General features: G+C 29.9%; 1 protein-coding gene and 3 pseudogenes across 1 annotated transcript; 3 read left to right on the forward strand and 1 right to left on the reverse strand.

The window, feature by feature from the left end:
* Positions 1–3,576: 3,576 nt before the first annotated feature.
* On the forward strand, positions 3,577–7,640 carry LOC145190559 (uncharacterized). The gene is made up of 8 exons (XM_090085256.1): positions 3,577–3,581; positions 3,667–3,737; positions 3,825–3,908; positions 3,987–4,109; positions 4,222–4,382; positions 4,488–4,912; positions 5,078–6,787; positions 7,426–7,640. The coding sequence occupies exons 1-6, from the start codon at positions 3,577–3,579 to the stop codon at positions 4,587–4,589; spliced, it is 546 nt and encodes a 181-aa protein (XP_089941382.1). The 3' UTR covers positions 4,590–4,912; positions 5,078–6,787; positions 7,426–7,640.
* Positions 7,641–7,677: 37 nt separating this feature from the next.
* Positions 7,678–12,844, forward strand: LOC149890377 (uncharacterized; annotated as a pseudogene).
* A 939-nt stretch (positions 12,845–13,783) lies between these two features.
* On the forward strand, positions 13,784–17,142 carry LOC149890378 (uncharacterized; annotated as a pseudogene).
* Positions 15,662–18,355, reverse strand: LOC149890379 (uncharacterized; annotated as a pseudogene).
* Between the last annotated feature and the right edge of the window lie 28 nt (positions 18,356–18,383).

Here is an 18,383-nt window from a genome sequence, read left to right on the forward strand (position 1 = left end):
TACTTTAAAATAATAATGCTAAGGCTTATGGAAACCAGGTCTGTTTATTGCGCAATGTAACGGTAATTAGTTTTCATTAAAAATGAAAGCGTTTTGAAAAAAAATGGCGAATATTAGGGTTTTTAGTGGGATTTTTTACAACTTTGACTTCGAATTAGAGCACTTTCCGTTAATTTTCAGGTCAATGTTTTTATATTTTTATGAATCAGCGTAAAATTCTCTATCAGAATCAATCATAAAATTAGGAGGGGGGGGGGGGGGGGGAGAAAGTTGAGTAGCGCCGTATACCTATATAATATAGATAACACAGTAACACTACTTTTATTTTTAATAAATAGACAAACTTGAAAAACACCAAACAATGTTTCGAATAAGCCTCGTAAAACTGTAAAACGTTTTCTTAATCCAGCAGCATTTTAATTTCAAATTAAATTTGAATATATAAAATTGGTTTTGCGATCAGCTACAGTTTGATCAATTCATGATGTGTATACGCTTACTAAGTTCAGACTTGAGATTAAAGTAGATGCAGACTGTTCTTATTTTAGCTGCTAAAATGATGTTCTAAAAGTATTGTAAATTTTTCATTTGCATTAACATACCATATGTCATATAACTATTTAAAATAATTACTTCTAAACAAAATCAAATGTGGCAAATGACACTTTGTGTTAAAACTTAAAAAGATTTATATCTCAGGAATAGATGGAAAATAATGCAATTACTGTCTTCTTATTAACAACTTTTATCATCAGATCTGCCATTTGTAGTGAAATCACATTTTGACAAGGCGCATAATTTCATGCAATAAAAACTTTGAACGCCCGGAGAATGCAGATAGTTCAAAAATAAAGCTGGCGGAAAATGCAGATAGTCCAATTTTGTTTTACGCGGAGATTACAGATATGCCAATTTTGTTTTTGGCGGAGATTGCAGATAGTCCGATTTTGCGCGGAGCGATCGTCATGTAGTTTAAGGCCAGTCTCCCTAAATTTCGGGTTTGTTTCGTTTATCTGAGGGTGACGTAAAATTGTGCCGTTTAGATCCCGCGGGATTTTTCTAAACGTTTATAATAAAGCGGTAACTAAAAAAGTCCGACTAGAAAGTTTTCTAATTTTTTGAATATATATGATGAGTTCATAGCATGTTATGAATTTGTATATAATATAATGATTTATAACAAACCACATTATTTATTATTCAAATCTTGAAAACTTATTATTTGCAATAGATTTTTTAAATTGGATGTAAATTGTGTTAGTGTATTTTACTAAATTAGTGCTCAATGTTTAAAACAGAACGAGAAAATAGAAAGACTTCTGACGATTTAAGACGATTCTGAGAAAAGAGAAACTGGCAGCAAGTATATATGTATGTATGTATGTATGTATGTATGTATGTATGTATGTATGTATGTATGTATGTATGTATGTATGTATGTATGTATGTATGTATGTATGTATGTATGTATGTATGTATGTATGTATGTATGTATGTATGTATGTATGTATGTATGTATGTATGTATGTATGTATGTATGTATATATATATAAATAAAATATCTAAACAATATCTAGATAATCTAGATAATATCTAAACAAACAAAAAATTAACAAATCAATTGACTGGATGATTATTGTTAAAACAAAATAAATAAAAAATTATGATAAATTAAATAATGATAATCAATACAAATCATATCCTATTTAACAAAGCTTTATTACTAGAATATAAACTATTACTCCAATAATATCACAAAAGATGTTTTTAAAACCAATCTCAAGGGTTTTTCCAATTATTTTTGATGTATATAAACATTCCACAATTGCCATAATCTTTAAACTTATTTAGTTGCTTTTAATAAATTTATGTAAATTACTTGTTAATTCAACTAATGACCATGCATTTGTTGTCATTGATTTATAATGTATTTCGAATAATAATAATTTTACTACAAAAGAATTTAATAAATCGATTTCTATTTCTTCCAAACAAACTGGTTAAATTCATTGTGTCAACAGTCTACTAAAGACTACTGCTGATTTTATTAATTTATTTATTTTCAATCTAGATCTTTTTCTTTCTCGCAATATTTTCATTCTTGTTAAATAAACATTTTCTTTTTCTTTATTTTCTCCAGTTTTATTTATCTTTACTATACAAATTAAACATGCTATCAGTCAATTTTCAATGTGTTGTATTTAAGCAGGATCCATCCTCCTTTAGTAAAATAAATCACATTTCTATATAATTATAAAATATACTTGTAAATAATTTTTTTTAGTTATATACTAAGCATTGTAAAATAGTAATTGATTTCTCTGACCAGGAAGTTCCATCAAGTACATTAAAAAATAAAAAAAATCATGAAAAGTACTCAAAAGAGACTATGCTGTCAAAATATATTTGGCAACTAAAAGAAAAAAAATATTAACTTTAAATTAAACTGGTCTATTCTAAAAACTGCGCCTACCTAAAATAACATATCTCAAAAATGTATGTTTTGTTAACAAAAAAGTTTGAAATTATTACTTATTTAGATCAAGAAAATTTACTAAATAAAAAAACTGAACTTATTTCTAAATGCAGACATAAAAATAAGTACCTTTTAAAAAATTATAAAAACAAATGAGCAAACTTATTAACCAAATGTATTTAATTCTAAATACCAATTAAAAATAATAAATTGTATTAACACTATATAAACATATAAATATGTATATTTATATGTATATATAATGACCACACGCTCTATTTTGTTTATTACGAATAACTTCCACCGACAGAAACCATTCTGTTTATGCGGTCATCAAAAAGCCTTTTAAAACAAAATCGCTAAGTATTACCGAGTTCTCGACACTTTATTGTACGTCGTTGAAAGAAATAATTAACGTCGGATTTTCTACCCTACCTTCTGAATCAAAGTATGAAAAAACAATATAATTCAATATCGATGTCTTTTCGCTTGTAGATAACTAGAAAAGTTGTGCTTAACAATTTAAACCCTAATTTTTTGAAACATTCATCTTTAAGTTTAAGGACAATATGCGTCATCCACCATATTTTTGTCAATAATATTTTTTTCAACTTAGCCCAACTTTTGCTAAGTATTATTCAGCTTGGACAACAAATTTTCAAAAACAGTTTTTTTTAAAAAGGAGTTGTAGAAGGTAGGACGAACTACCATAAAAATTTGGACTGGCCTTAAATCACCTGAGTATAGGTAAGCACAAGAAAGTATCACTCAGAATACGACCAAAGTCCATTAACTCGCAATACATAATTATGCGTAAATAATTATTTCTAAGTTATACGAAATATTCAATTTTAATTTTTAGTTTTTCAAAACGCGCTTCAATTTAAAATATTTTACAGGCTTCTTAGCTAAGAGAAAATAAAAGGTTTTGATGCTAAAAAAAAAGAAATTTTGAAATGGAAATGGAAATGACAAGGCATATGTTAATTTAAATGTTTAAATTTTTATAGTTTTGATATTTTTAAATTTTTATCAATCTAGAAAATATAAGTTAATATTCAATTTTTTTCAATTAAAAAAAAAGTTGTTTCATTTAACAAATGAAGTAAATTCTAGATTAAGAAAAATTTAAATGAAAAGAAAAATAACAAGTGATTTATTGTAATCAAATTTTACTATTATGTTATTAGTTCAGATATTTCAGGTTGTGATGACACAGACATACCAAATGGTGAGGCAGAAGATGTTTTAAGTTTGCAAGGTGTTTTGGTTAACTTATCACTTACCTGAATTTTTAACCTAATTGTTAATCTAAAAAGTTACTAAATTATGTAAATTAAATTTTCAGATAGCGAAACGACTTGTATTTATAATACTGTTGAAGAAGCTGAGCGCTGTGTTCTATCTGTTAATGACCCTACAAAAGTTTCAAGTTTGCATGATTTTAGATATCTTTTGCTCTACAATCTTTTTCCATTTATTTTGAAATAATTAGATCTTCACATTTCAGATAAAATTGATACCTACATATGTAATTCGGTTGAGGAAGCTAATCAATGTCTTCATAACTATGAGATATACAATACTGATAGGTTTGCTGCTTTCTCAACTCCAAAAGACTTTGGTAGTACAGGTAAAGAATATTGAAACAATGACAACTAAATGATTGTTCAGAGTTACCTCATTAAAGTTGTAATATGTATTTTAGTGTTTTATTATCTATATATATATTGTTTCATTTTTAGATATATTTTCCCGCAAGCATAAGGTATTATGGGAAACATCCCCAGAATTTTGTAATACTCCTTACATTGTTTTGTCAGTAAAAAGGTTTGACTGTCATCATGGATTTGATCGGAATTATAATGCTAAGCAAAAGTATATTGAAGCAAAAGAAAATCAAAAAGTAAAAAGCAAATTTAATTTTAATTGTGAAAATTTGCAATTTCATTTAAAAATCTTTTAAGATATTAAATAATAAAAAAGTAAATGTCTTTATTTTTTATTACAGAAGCTTGATCATTGGTACAAATCCGAGTATGTGATTATTCAAGACACTAAGAAATTTGAATGTCCAGCTAAAGTTAACATGAAAGAGATTAGGGTAAAGTGAGGTTAACTGGGTACAGGTGTTAACTGGGCTACTGGCTGTTCATACTTCTGCAGTTTGAATACACCGCTTTTATTGATGTTTCCCAAACGATCCACTAGGTGGCACTACTTGCTGCTGATTTTGAATGCAAATGGCAGCCATTTTAAAATTTTATTAAGCATTTGTTGTTCTTGGAAGTCACATGTATTGTTTTACTGCAGCGTTAGAAAGTTGATAGAATCTGTGTTTATCAAGTTTTGTGAGTTTTAATAACTGATTTCTGAACTTTAATATAGTGCCTATTTGAATAATTATCACAAATTACGCAAATATTTAAAATACTGGTAAGTTTTTGTAAAAATATGAACTTTGATATAGTGGGGTTAAGTGGGCCGGCTATTCATGTGGTTATATGGGACGGCCCACTTAACCCCACCAATGAAAAATTAATTTAATATAATCATTTAATTAACATTTATATCAACTAATTATGTTTTTTTTTATTCCAGTTTATAAATAAATTAAATTAAAATGCCCCGTCAACGTCAACGTACCACAACGCACAGATCGTATTCCATTGATGCTTTAAAAACGGCAACTGAAAAAATTATAAAAGGAGAACTATCGATAAGAAAAGCAGCGGCCAGTCATCAGATACCAAAAAATACATTAGCCAGGTATGTGCTCAAAGTTAAAAATACACCTGATGGAGTTAAGGTTAATTTTCGACCATCAAATGAACATTTACTCGTTTTCAACTCAAGTGAAGAATTGCTACTGAAAAAATATATTCAAGATGCAGTCAACATGCACCATGGACTTTCATTTACCCAAGTTCGTCGCTTAGCTTTTGAGTTTGCCATAGCAAATAACAAAAACGTGAAATGTAATTGGACAGAAGAAAAAATGGCTGGAATAGAATGGCTGCATTCATTTATGAGACGACAGAGTTTGGCGCTAAGAACCCCCGAACAAACTAGTCTTAGCCGTTGCACTAGTTTCAATAAAACTAATGTTGGAGCATTTTTTTCAAATTTAGAAGGTGTTATTAACCGATTTAATCTACAAGCACAAGACATTTTTAACTTAGATGAGACTGGTCTCACAAGTGTACATAAACCAGAAAAAGTTTGGGCTTTAAAGGGGCAAAAGCAAGTTGGCCAGGCAACATCAGCTGAACGAGGTGTCTTGGTTACAGCATGTTGTATTGTTGGAGCTGCAGGAACTGCAATACCTCCATATTTGCTGTTTCCCAGAGTGTTTTTTAAGGAACACATGATTAAAGGCGCACCTGTTGGAACAAAAGGTGCAGCAACAAAATCTGGATGGATGATTTCAGATATTTTTATTGATGTCCTCAAACATTTTGTCGATCACGTAAGACCTACAAAAGACAGTCCAAAGTTGATATTATTAGACAACCACGAGAGCCACTTAAGTATTGCTGCGTTGAATTATGCAAAGACTAATGGCATAATGTTGCTGACCTTCCCTTCGCACTGCAGCCATAAGTTGCAGCCTCTGGATGTGAGCGTATTCGGTCCCTTAAAAAAACACTACAACAGAGCCTGCAATGATTGGATGACAAACCATCCTGCGACTCCAATCACAATTTATGACATAGGAGAATTACTGGGGACTGCTTTTCCGTTAGCATTTACGCCAGGGAATATTTCCCAAGGGTTCAAAGCAGCAGGAATCTATCCATTTGATTCCCAAATATTTACAGACGAAGATTTTTTAGCTGCAACAGTTACAGATAGACCAGATCCAACTGTTTCAGATACAACTATTGAATCGACAACATTACCCTCAACATCAGTATCAACCACTATAGAAATACCAACCTCACTAACTGACTGTCAACTTATTTCTCCGGAACAAATACGACTATTCCCTAAAGCCGGAATGCGTAAAAATAACAGAAAACCAAAGCAGAAAGGAAAGTCTGCTGTTTTAACGGATACTCCAGTCAAACGGCAATTGGAAGAAGCTGCACAAATGCGTGCAAATAAATCTAAGCCTAAGTCCATTGCCCCAAGAAAAGAAAAGCGTAATCATCAGAAGTAGAGTATGCCGAATCTAATAAATTATAACAAGAGCTAGTGTCAAAAGATATTAAAAATTCTTTGATAAAACAAAATCCTCTGGTATATTCTAGAAAAATTAAAGTGGAAATTGACTGCCTAATGTGTCACAGAAATCATCCCCTTGGAAAGGTAATTATTTTGTGCTTTGATTGAATATTGCAGACTGTATTGATTTTTGTTAAATGAATAAAATTTGAGTAATTATTTTAAAATTATAGTCTTCTTTATTCATAACTACTAAAATTATAGATACAGCAATGTGATCCAGAATAAGTGAAAATTTGGCCAAAATTATTTTTACAATAAATAATTATTCAACAATGCAGAAAATTTTATCTGATATAAAGGATGTAGAAAAGAAATGTTTTTTTTAAAAACTTTATGTAGGATAAAATATACTCAGAGGGGGAGCAAATATATTTTTTACATGAAAATGTGAAAAATATGAGAAAACAGCACCATAAAAATAATTTATATAGAGTACAACATTTGTTCAGACATGTCTAGAAAAAATTTCCAAAACAGAAAATTGAATTTGATATAAAATTGGATTTTTTAAAATGTGTTTCTTACAAATCATATGAATATATGTTTTCAAATTTTTATGGTAAGGCTTATTTCTACACATGTATTGGTTTTTTTTTTATTTTTTGCATGCACATAGTTTTAATTTTTTGCTACATGTATGTTTGAGTACTCCATTAATGGGAACAAACATAGTTGTAGTAATGTAGATTAGTTACATCATTTGTTGTTTAAAACTTCAGAGTGAACTTCTCTCTCAAAAAATTGATCATCGATTGTCAGCAAAGATTTCTGAATTTGTAAAACAAGGTGTTTCAAATGTTCGTGAGATGAAGAGACTTTTAAAAATTACTGTGAGTGATATGTTTGGAAAAAAGGATTTGCCTCCTTCTAACAACAGAAGATTCTACCCAAGAAACAATGTCATTCGTTCACACATAGGTATTGAAAGTCAAAAGCTCAGGTAATAATTTTTTTAATTTTGAGTTTTTGGTTTAATCTATAAAATTATTTGATGATTAGTATAATCATTGAATAATTTTAATTATTAATTATTATATATAATATATTAACTTTAAAGATTCTCAAGCATTGATCAAGATTGTTTAGAAAACAAAATAAGCGAGTGGAAGGCTGATGCTTCTGTGAAAATACATTTTCATCCAAAAAGTAGTCATAGAAGTGATGAGCTTTTGTTTGTATATCATGCTGATTGGCAAAAAAAACTTCTACATAGATATGGTAATGAAATGGTGTTTTTAGATGCAACATACAAAACTACTCGATATTCGTTGCCATTGTTTTTCTTAGTGGTAAAAACAAATGTTGATTATCAAATAGTTGCAACATTTGTATCTGAAAGTGAAACTTTTGAGACAATTTCAAAAGCGGTCAATGTTATTAAATCTTGGAATGTCAATTTTCAACCTTTATATTGCATAACTGACTATTGTAATGAGGAGATACGTGCTTTGGAATCTGTTTTTATTGGTGTGTCTTTATTTTATCTCTATATATCTCATATATTTATATTATATTTCATGCAACGTAAGTTCTAATTACTTATTAATAACATTTTGTTATTTTATTAGGATGTGAAGTATTCATCTGCGATTTTCATAGAGAACAGGCATGGGATCGTTGGATTAAAAAAACAACAAATGGTTGTTGTAGCAGAAAAGTTGATATTTTAAGAATGTTGAGATCCATTGCCTGGTCAAGATCTTTTGAAGAGGAAATAGATGCCATGAAAAGGTTGGAACTCTCTGAATTCTGGTGTCAAAAGGGTTTTCAAAATTAAAACATTACCTTGAAACTTATTGGCTTCCTATAAAAAAGGTATTTCAGAAAAGGATGACTTTGAATAATTAAACTTTTATTTGAGACCAATACTTGTTACAACTATTTGGTTGAGTTTGCATTATTTTAAGGCAAGGCTTGTGAAAGTAGAATTCCTTTATTTTTAATTTAGAGGTGGATCTCATGGTACAGACAAAATTGTCTTTTAATTTATTGCAACACAAATAATGGTGTGGAAAGACAAAATAAATCATTTAAATATTCCTATTTAAAGAAATATAACAACTCCTCATTGACAGGCATGTTAACTTTATTGATTGAAGAATTCTTCACTGATAAGCTAGAAAGGTAAGTTAAAAATAAAATTAACTTATTGAATTAATGTTTGATGGGACTAATGTCAATTTGTAAATTGCTCATAGTAATGATGTTATTATAATACTGTTACTTATTGTGTTTTATCAATTCAATTTAGCTACACTGATGCCAACTTTAAAATGGATGCACGGTACAGAAGGTATGGGTGCTGTGTGCCAAAATATCATTTTAATCGTCCTCGTAGTTTTGTTAAGCATTGCTTATTGCGAAGATCAACTGCTGATCACATGGATTTAAACAGTGTTGTAATGATAAAAGAAAGTATCTTTGCTGTATCTAGCACTATTGAGTCGTCTAACAAATACTTTGTGTACTTTGGTAATGAGAACACTATGCCAAAATGTACTTGTTATGATTGGATGTTAACAGGCTCCCCATGCAAACACTTCTTTACTGCATTCCGAAAGTATCCTACTTGGTCATGGGATGCATTATCAAAACTTTATATAAATTCTCCATTCTTGAATTTGGATGCAGATGACTATGATATATTGCAAGAAAAACCCCTTTTATCTTTTCAAACTCCTTGTTACCTTCTATGGAGTCATTTTCACCTCTAAAAGAGTCATTTTTGCCTTTAAAAGAAGAAGAGACTATTGTAGAAGCTCAACAATATACTCACATTTATTCTGGTGTTGATGTTAGGGAGATGCTTAATACTATAAGAAATCTATCTTTTGAATTCGAGGCAAACTCCGATGAAATTGTTATGTTACACAAAACTATTTCTTCTCTCATAGACAAACTGAATAAAGGAAGAGCTAGAGAATCTGGGATTCCGGTTACTAAAACAGATGTTAAATCAAAAAATAAAAATAAGCACATTTCAATTTCTGTTCGGAAACCAGTAAAAGTTCAAACGAAGCGCGTTGGAGCTCGGAAAGAAAAAACAATCATTGCTTCTAAAGTATTTATAACTGAAGAGAGTTACTTAACAGGCACATTTGAAAAAGAAATTTTTGAAGAGCCGGTAAACAAGGAAATGTTTATTGCTAACCAGGTGATTGTTCTTTCTGATAATGGTGATGAACATTCAGCAAAAAAATTGACTATGTTTCCTAAGAAAAATCTTTCCTCGGATGATATAAAAGATATTACAACCAACCAGATGTTGTCAGACACTGTTATCAACTCAGTGCAAAAAATGATAACTGGTGTTTCTGGTCTGCAGGATCTAATTCTGGGCCAAAATTTGTCATTTTGTGTGGTAAAGGAATCATTTGTATAGATATTTCATGATGGTGATTTACATTGGCTGACAATTAGCACTTTTGGCTGTTCTGAAGGTGAGGTATGTCTTTTAGACAGCATGTTTAAAGGAAAATTGAAAAATTATGTTGTCAGGCAAATTTGTACAATAATGCAGTGTGCCAAAGATAACTTGACAGTACGAGTTTTACCAGTGCAACAACAAACAAATAATGTAGATTGTGGTTTGTTTGCATTGGCATTTGCACAGCATATTGCTTCTACTGGCTCAAATCCGTGCTATGTTTCATTTGAAAGTAATGAAATGAGAAACAATTTACTTCAAAGTATTGTGGAAAACCAGTTAAATGATTTTCCAAAGACTGAAAAATTGGCAAGGTTTTGTAAAGAAAAAGAATTTAAGTTTACTCTTTATTGCATATGCCGGCAAATTTGGATGGCTTCAGATAAATTTATCAAAGATAAGTAAGTGAAGTAGCAATAAAATTTTGTTTCCACTTTTCAGTCTCTCTCTCTCTGTCCATATATATATACATATATACACTGGCGAGCAAAAAAAAGTGAACAGCGACTGCTTACGCATAAAATGAAAGAGCTCTGGTCAGAAACTCATACAAGCTTGTTTATTTTTGTTCGTACTATCAAAGAATTTACGTTTATCTTTCAAAGAAAACATGAATAAACTTCTAAACATTAGATATGAATACAGTGAACGTTGTCAGCAAAATCTGTAGTTGATATTAGAGCGTGGGTGAAATAGGTCGTATTATCGCTATATTATTATTATAAAAAATAAAAGGAAAAAAATGTCTCCAAATAAAAGGTAATTTTTTTTTATTTTTATTTTGGTTATTATTTATGCCTCTAACTTATTTAAAATGAAAAATCCCCTTTAATTTTGATGTTATTGGATTCTTATGAAAAAAAAATATTCATTTAGAATACATAGTTTATCATTAAATAAATATTTTCTTCATATATTACTCTAAAAATATTATCATTTTTCTTTCACAGAGGACCTCATTTAACAATGGAACAAAAAGGAATCATTGTTGGAATGAGTGCGTCCGGTAAATCGATACGCCAAATTATTCAAATTATGAAAGCTCAAGGTGTAAACATTAGTGTTGGTGGAGTTCACAAGATACTTTCATGTCAGAAAAACAATAAAACAACAGCTAGAAAAAAAGGTTCTGGCAGACCAAGAAAAATGACGGAAAGAGATTGTCACAAGTTAAAATTCAATGTTTTAAAAAATCGAAAAACCACTATGACGCATATCGCAGAAACTTTTACGTGTTCTGATGATAAAAAGGTTAGCCGATGGACAATTTCGAGGCGTCTTAAAGATCAGGGGTTCAAAATACACCCATGTAAAAAAGTACCTCTTCTTACAGCACGCCATAAAAAGGCAAGGTTAGCTTGGGTAAAAAATAATAAAAACACAGACTGGACAAAAATATTATGGTCAGATGAATCACGATTTTGTTTGCATTCAGATCGTCCACAGATGTGCATTAGACGTAAGAACGAACAATTAAATCCAGATTGTATTCACCAAACGGTAAAGGGTAATCTTGGAATTATGGTTTGGGGTTGTTTTTCTGCCAAAGGTGTGGGCAGATTGCATAGAGTCGAAGATGGATTACGAATAAATTCCAAAGAATACATTAGTATTTTACAAAAATCTTTGCTGCCCACACTGGAAGAATTAGAAGAGGATGAAATTAAATTTCAACATGACAATGCTACTTGCCATACGTCTAAACAAGTTAAAAAATGGCTCAAGGATAACAATATCTTCTTTTTTTTGGCCTGCCCAAAGTCCAGACCTTAATCCCATTGAAAATTTGTGGGACTATATGGATAAAGAGATCCATAAAAATAATATTTCATCTTTGGATGATCTTTGGGCAGCCATAAAACAAGTTTGGGTTACGATACCTGACCATTTGATAGCAAATTTAATTGAGTCGATGCCGCGTCGATTAAATGAAGTGATGAAAAATGGTGGTGGCCACACAAAATATTAATTTTTTTTTTCAAAATGAGTCGTATATATGTGTATGTATATGTATTTAATATAAGCGATATGTTATATTTTATGTATTATATTTTTAATTGATTAATAATACATAATTTACTGAAAAATTGTACTGTTCACTTTTTTTTGCTCGCCAGTGTATATATATATCTATATATATCTATATATATCTATATATATATAGATATATATACATATATATATATATATCTATATATATGTATATATATATCTATATATACATATATATATAGATATATATAGATATATATATCTATGTATATCTATATATATATATATATATATATATATATATATATATATATATATATATATATATATATATATATATATATATATGTATGTATATATATATACATATATATATATATATACATATATATATATATGTATATATATATATGTATATATATATATATATATATATATATATATATATATATATATATATATATATATATATATATATATATATATATATATATATATATATATATATATATATATATAAATTATTGTGCTACTTCTGTTCAGATTTTATTTGTACACTAAGTATTAATCTATTTAGACATATGGTGCAATGTGGAAAATGTGAACGTTGGTTTCACCGTGATTGTGAACGTATACCTCAATATATTTTGGAATGTGAGAATGTTGAATGGTGTTGTTGCCGATGCACAATTACTTTACAATGTAGTATTTTAACTTGAATAGTTCTTTAATATTTAAAAACCTTTTTTATTTAGTTTAAAGAAGTTTATAATTTGAGTAATTAAATTCAGCGTCATTAAAGTTGTGAAATTGTAATTACACTTTAAAAGTTTAGAGTCTACAATATTTAAGCTGATATATATTTTTTTTCTTAGAAAAATCTCATGGCTGGATATCATGTAACAAGATAACTAGGTGTTTGAAGCAGCATTTGAAAAAGACAATTCAGTGTTTAAACATAGTTTCAAAAAACGTATATGATACCTTTTGGATCTTAATCACCCGCTACAACATGACAAAAGCTTTTATAACATAGTTGCACGGTGAACGGTCTAATATGTTTATTCCGTATGATCCATTAGTTAGGCAATGTGAACACACACAGCCTAAAGGTTGCTTTTGTTGTGTTTTTTTTTTCTTTTTTATAATAGTTCCGGTTTAATTCGGTTAATTATTTTGCTTGAAGTTGTTTACAAGTCTTATTGGTCTCAATCAACACATTTTACCATGCAACCAGAGAAACATCCAAATTTAAACTAGAAATGGATTTTGCAATAACCAGACATCTCCGTGATGTATAAACAGCTGCTTCTGTGAAATTTGTGCCGTCATGAATCTAGATATCACCAAGTTGATAACGAAGAGATTTCAAAGCATCAATTACGTTTCTATTATTGCGCCGTTTTTATGGACAGGGCGAATGAGTAAAATACAGTCGTACAATAGTAGGGTCATTTCTAACATCAATTTCACAAAGCGGGGTCGTTTCCAATTGCGTGATTGCCCCCCGTGCCTATTTATTGATATTGAACAATTCGCATAATTTTAAAATAACAGCTTACGCATAATTAGTATAATTTGAGTGCGGACTTTGATCGTATTCTGAGTAATACTTTCTTTTGCTTACCCAAATTATAACACTGAGCTTATTCAATATTTGTCTTGAGTATGGCAGAAAGCGATTATTATAAAAATCTTTCAAACCAAAGTAAAACTAGATATAGAACTAAGATCTCAAAAATTGATAATATTGATCCATATACGTTGAAAAAGACGTATCCAGAATTCTATCCTAAAATCTCCCATGCTGATATTGTTACATATTTATTGTTTGCATCAAGCCCTGCCACCAAAGAAGAACTTAAATGCTTTAAAAGTTTAGAATCGTATAAATATTTCTTAGGTGGTTGGGTGAGAGATGTTGGCATAAAGCTCTTCAGTAATAAATCTATATGTTTGGTCCATGGAAAGGTGATTTAATTTTACTTCTCTTTTATGTAAGCTTCATATACTATTTTGATACATTGGAGCAAAAGTTATATTGCAGCAAAGGTATAAAACTAAATTATCTTTTAGGTTTTGAATTCTCAACAATTAAATGAACCACCAACATCAGTATGAATTATAGCTCATGTGAATGGTGATGTACTATCTGCTCACTGCAACTGCATGGCTAGCTTGGGGGAATCTTGTTCACACATTGGAGCTGTTTTATTTTTTATTGATGCAACTGTCAGAATAAGAGATTCTAAAACTGTAACTGAGGAAAAGGCCTATTGGATGTTGCCTACTTCGTTGAAATCAGTACCTTATGCTGAAGTAGTTGACATAAACTTTACATCACCAGATTCGCTTAAAAGAAAGTTTGACAACTTAACTTAAAGAAAACTGTGCAACTCCTAGTGAATATGTTAGTAAAAAAAAAAGTAAACAGTCGTGTTTTGAAAAATGTAAAGGACCTTCACAAGAACAAGTTGACATATTTTTCAAGCAAATGAGTCTGTGTAATTCTAAACCTGCAATTTTATCAATAATACCTCCTTATGATGATATTTATATTCCAAAACAACAGAATGATTTACTATCAAAAATGTTATCAGACATTTATGATTTAAATTTGTTAAATATGAGTTACTTAGAGGTATGTGAAAACTGTGAAAAGATTGAATTTAGTCAAGTTACTACTGAACAACAGATGGCTGTTGAGAAATTGACAAGGAAGCAAGCGCTATCGCAGAATTGGTTTTTATATCGTGCTGGGAGAATTACCGCATCAAATGTTTACAATGTAATGCATTCTAGCCAAAACAAACAAATATCTTTGATTAAAAAAATTTGCTATCCCATAAGTAATAGGTTTTCAACACAAGCTACTAGATATGGGAGTATCCATGAGAAAAAAGCACTAAGTATTTACACCAATCTTGTTAGTGTTCATCACGAAAATTGGAAGATTTCAGATTGTGGTTTATTTTTGTCTACAGAGTATTTATATATGGGAGCATCACCTGATGCAATTGTTTATTGCACATGCTGTGGTGATGGGTGTATTGAAATAAAATGCCTAATTAAACATAAAGATGATTTTATTTTCGAAGCCATTGAAAACGATAGGAACTTTTGTTTACAAAAGATTGACAATGTTACAAAGTTATCAACAAAGCATCCCTATTACTATCAAATACAAACAGAGATAAATTTATGTAAAAAAGAGTATTATGATTTTTTTATTTACACAGAAAAAGACTACCACATAGAACGCATTTTCCCTGATGAAAATTTATGGCAAACAATTATTAAAGAATGTGAAACCAAGTTTAAATATGTAATATTCCCAGAACTGGTGGCTAAGTTTTTCACAAATTAAATAGACAAAGAAATTGTTCCTTTAAGTACAAGCATTGAAAATTGTTATTGCAATGGAAAAGAAGATGGTGAACTGTTTCCATGTAATAACATTGATTGTTTAAAAAAACTATTTCATTTCAAATGTTTAAAGTTAAAAAACAAACCAAAGAAGAATTGGATATGTCCAGATTGTAATTAGCCTTCTATTAAAAAATTAAATAAGACTTTATATAGGAAGACAAAACTAAATAAAATGTCTAATACTAGTTTTAGTCAACTGAAATAACTGAATCACGCATGTTTGTTAGTCCACATGCGACAGTTGCAATTTTATCAATTGTTGAATAACCACTGTCGTCTTTTCTGATCACATAATCCAATGGCAAAATGTCTTTTAATATGGTATACTTGTTTCTAAGATTTCCAATTACACGTTCTACATGAATTCGAACTGATGCAATATGACGCGTTTGTTCAACATCAATCAAGTCAAGTTGTCGTTTTCCTTTGGTAAAAGCTGGTATTTTCACTGATGCACAATAAACAGCAACAGATTCCTCAATATCAAAACCTCTATCAGCCATAACAATATCACTTGATAACAAGTTATTGAGTAGATTACAATTTTCAGTGAGATGTTTATCACTAGTTCTACCACCCCATGCTTTTGAAATAAAACTAATAACACCTTGTGGAGTTACCCCAATCAAAAACTTCACTGTGTTATAATGTTTGTAACTTGAAAATGTTTGTGCTCTTGCTAAAAGGTTTCTTGGTGTATGTGTGAAAACTTCAAAACAATCAATAATTACAACCACTTTTGTACCAAAATGTTTCCGAAAACAATTAGGTGTAGTTTTCCATAGCTGATCACGTGCAGGCCATTTTATAAGTTGACGTAAATAAATAAACAGGACATCTGTTGGGTTAATAAATACAGTAGAAACTGTTGAGTTACTGACTTCAAAACGATAGGCAAGATCTTGTAAGGTTAGATTACGACGTAATCTCATCAAAGACAATGTTAATTTACTGAACTTAGACAATGCTGATCTTGATGAATGTGGTATATCATTGCATATGAAGTTATATAAAGTCATGAGCATTTTAACATTTGGTAAACCAGTATAAAATGTCACTTTATTGTTGGTAGTAAACCATTCTATAGCTCCAATCTTATCAAGACTAAGTTCTTTATTTAACTGGTAAATCAACCTTTTTCTTTATTTAACTGGTAAATCAATCTTTTTCTAATTGGTAAATCAATCTTTTTCTAATAATTTATTTTCAAGTGAATTATTTATATTTGCTGACATATCAGTTTGTGTTTGTCTGTTCATATTATGGTACTTTCATTGCTATGTTCATAAAATGGTACTTTCATTGCTATGTTCATAATTTCCACTATTAGTAGAAATACCAGTCCACTCTTCATTACTTATTAGGTTCTCAGTTGTCATAACTCCAGCTTCATGTTGTCGCTTCTTTATTCTGCTGAACCTTTCGCTATTGAGACTTGTTTTTATAGCCCATTTATTGTTGGGTTCCAATCAGGGTGTGTCTTTTCAAACAGTTTTGAAGGCTTACCTAAGGATGTAATAGTATAAACATTTTAACTATATAAAGATAATATCAAAATAAACAAAATTCCCAATTTGACAAGCAAAAAGACATTTTTCAGTTATGCAGGCTCTTATACGTGTACAAAAATATCTTATATATAGTTTTTAGGCGCTATTTTACTTTCGCACCCCCCTATTTTTATTGCAGATTATGATAGAGAAATTTATGCTGATTCAGAAAAATATAAAAACATGGACCTGAAAATCAACGGAAAGTGCTCTAAAATCCTAATATTCGCCATTTTTTAAAAATCTTTTTTAAAACACTTTCGGTTTTAACGAAAATTAATTACCGTTACATTGCGCAATAAGCAGACCTGGTTTCCATCAGTCTTTGCATTATAATCTTAAAGTATTATAACGAAAGTGTTATAACAAAATGAAATTAATGGAAGATTTCAAATAAAGGTTGAACGTAGAATGTTAGAATGCAGAAAAATTGATGAATAATTATTATTGTATTGCCCTATCCCTATCCCTTATCCCTTATCCCTTATCCCTTATCCCTTATCCCTTATCCCTTATCCCTTATCCCTTATCCCTTATCCCTTATCCCTTATCCCTTATCCCTTATCCCTTATCCCTAACCCTTACCCTAACCCTTACCCTGAACCTAACCGCCTATCCAACCAGCTTTATTGTGAAATATAAATCGCACTGTTATAATAAAATAATTGCGCATGCGTGTACAATATTGCGCTCTGAGAAGCTTATGGCTACATCGAGCGCATAACATACTTTAACGACTTTTTTAACGTAAAAACCATGCTATTAACGTTTTGCTTTTGTAAGCTAAAAGATCATTAACTTATTATTCTCAAAATGGCGAATATTAGGGTTTTTAGTGGGATTTCTTACAACTTTGACTTCGAAGTAGAGCACTTTCCGTTGATTTTCAGGTCCATGTTTTTATATTTTTCTGAATCAGCATAAATTTCTCTATCATAATCTGCAATAAAAATAGGGGGGTGCGAAAGAAAAATAGCGCCAGTTTTTATATGAATAAGAATGAATAAATTAATATAATATAAGAATGAATAATTAATAACCAGAAGAAAAATGATCAGAACAAACTCTGTTGTGACTGGCACTTGTATCGATATCTTTAAGTTTTAAAACAGCAAACCATTTTGCTCTTCGTTCTGTTGACAACAATTCCGTTTCTTTATCATGGTGATTAATAACCTTAGGAATTCTATAAAACGACTTCTTGCAGTTTTCAAAACGATTACTGCAATTAAAAATGCAACAGAAGACCATATTTGAAGATATTGTGAGGAGGGAGAAA

This window comes from Hydra viridissima, unplaced genomic scaffold (genome assembly GCF_058129835.1).
Source record: "Hydra viridissima isolate aposymbiotic clone 2 unplaced genomic scaffold, HvirCarnegie_v1 scaffold_4, whole genome shotgun sequence".
Classification (NCBI taxonomy): Eukaryota; Metazoa; Cnidaria; class Hydrozoa; order Anthoathecata; family Hydridae; genus Hydra; species Hydra viridissima.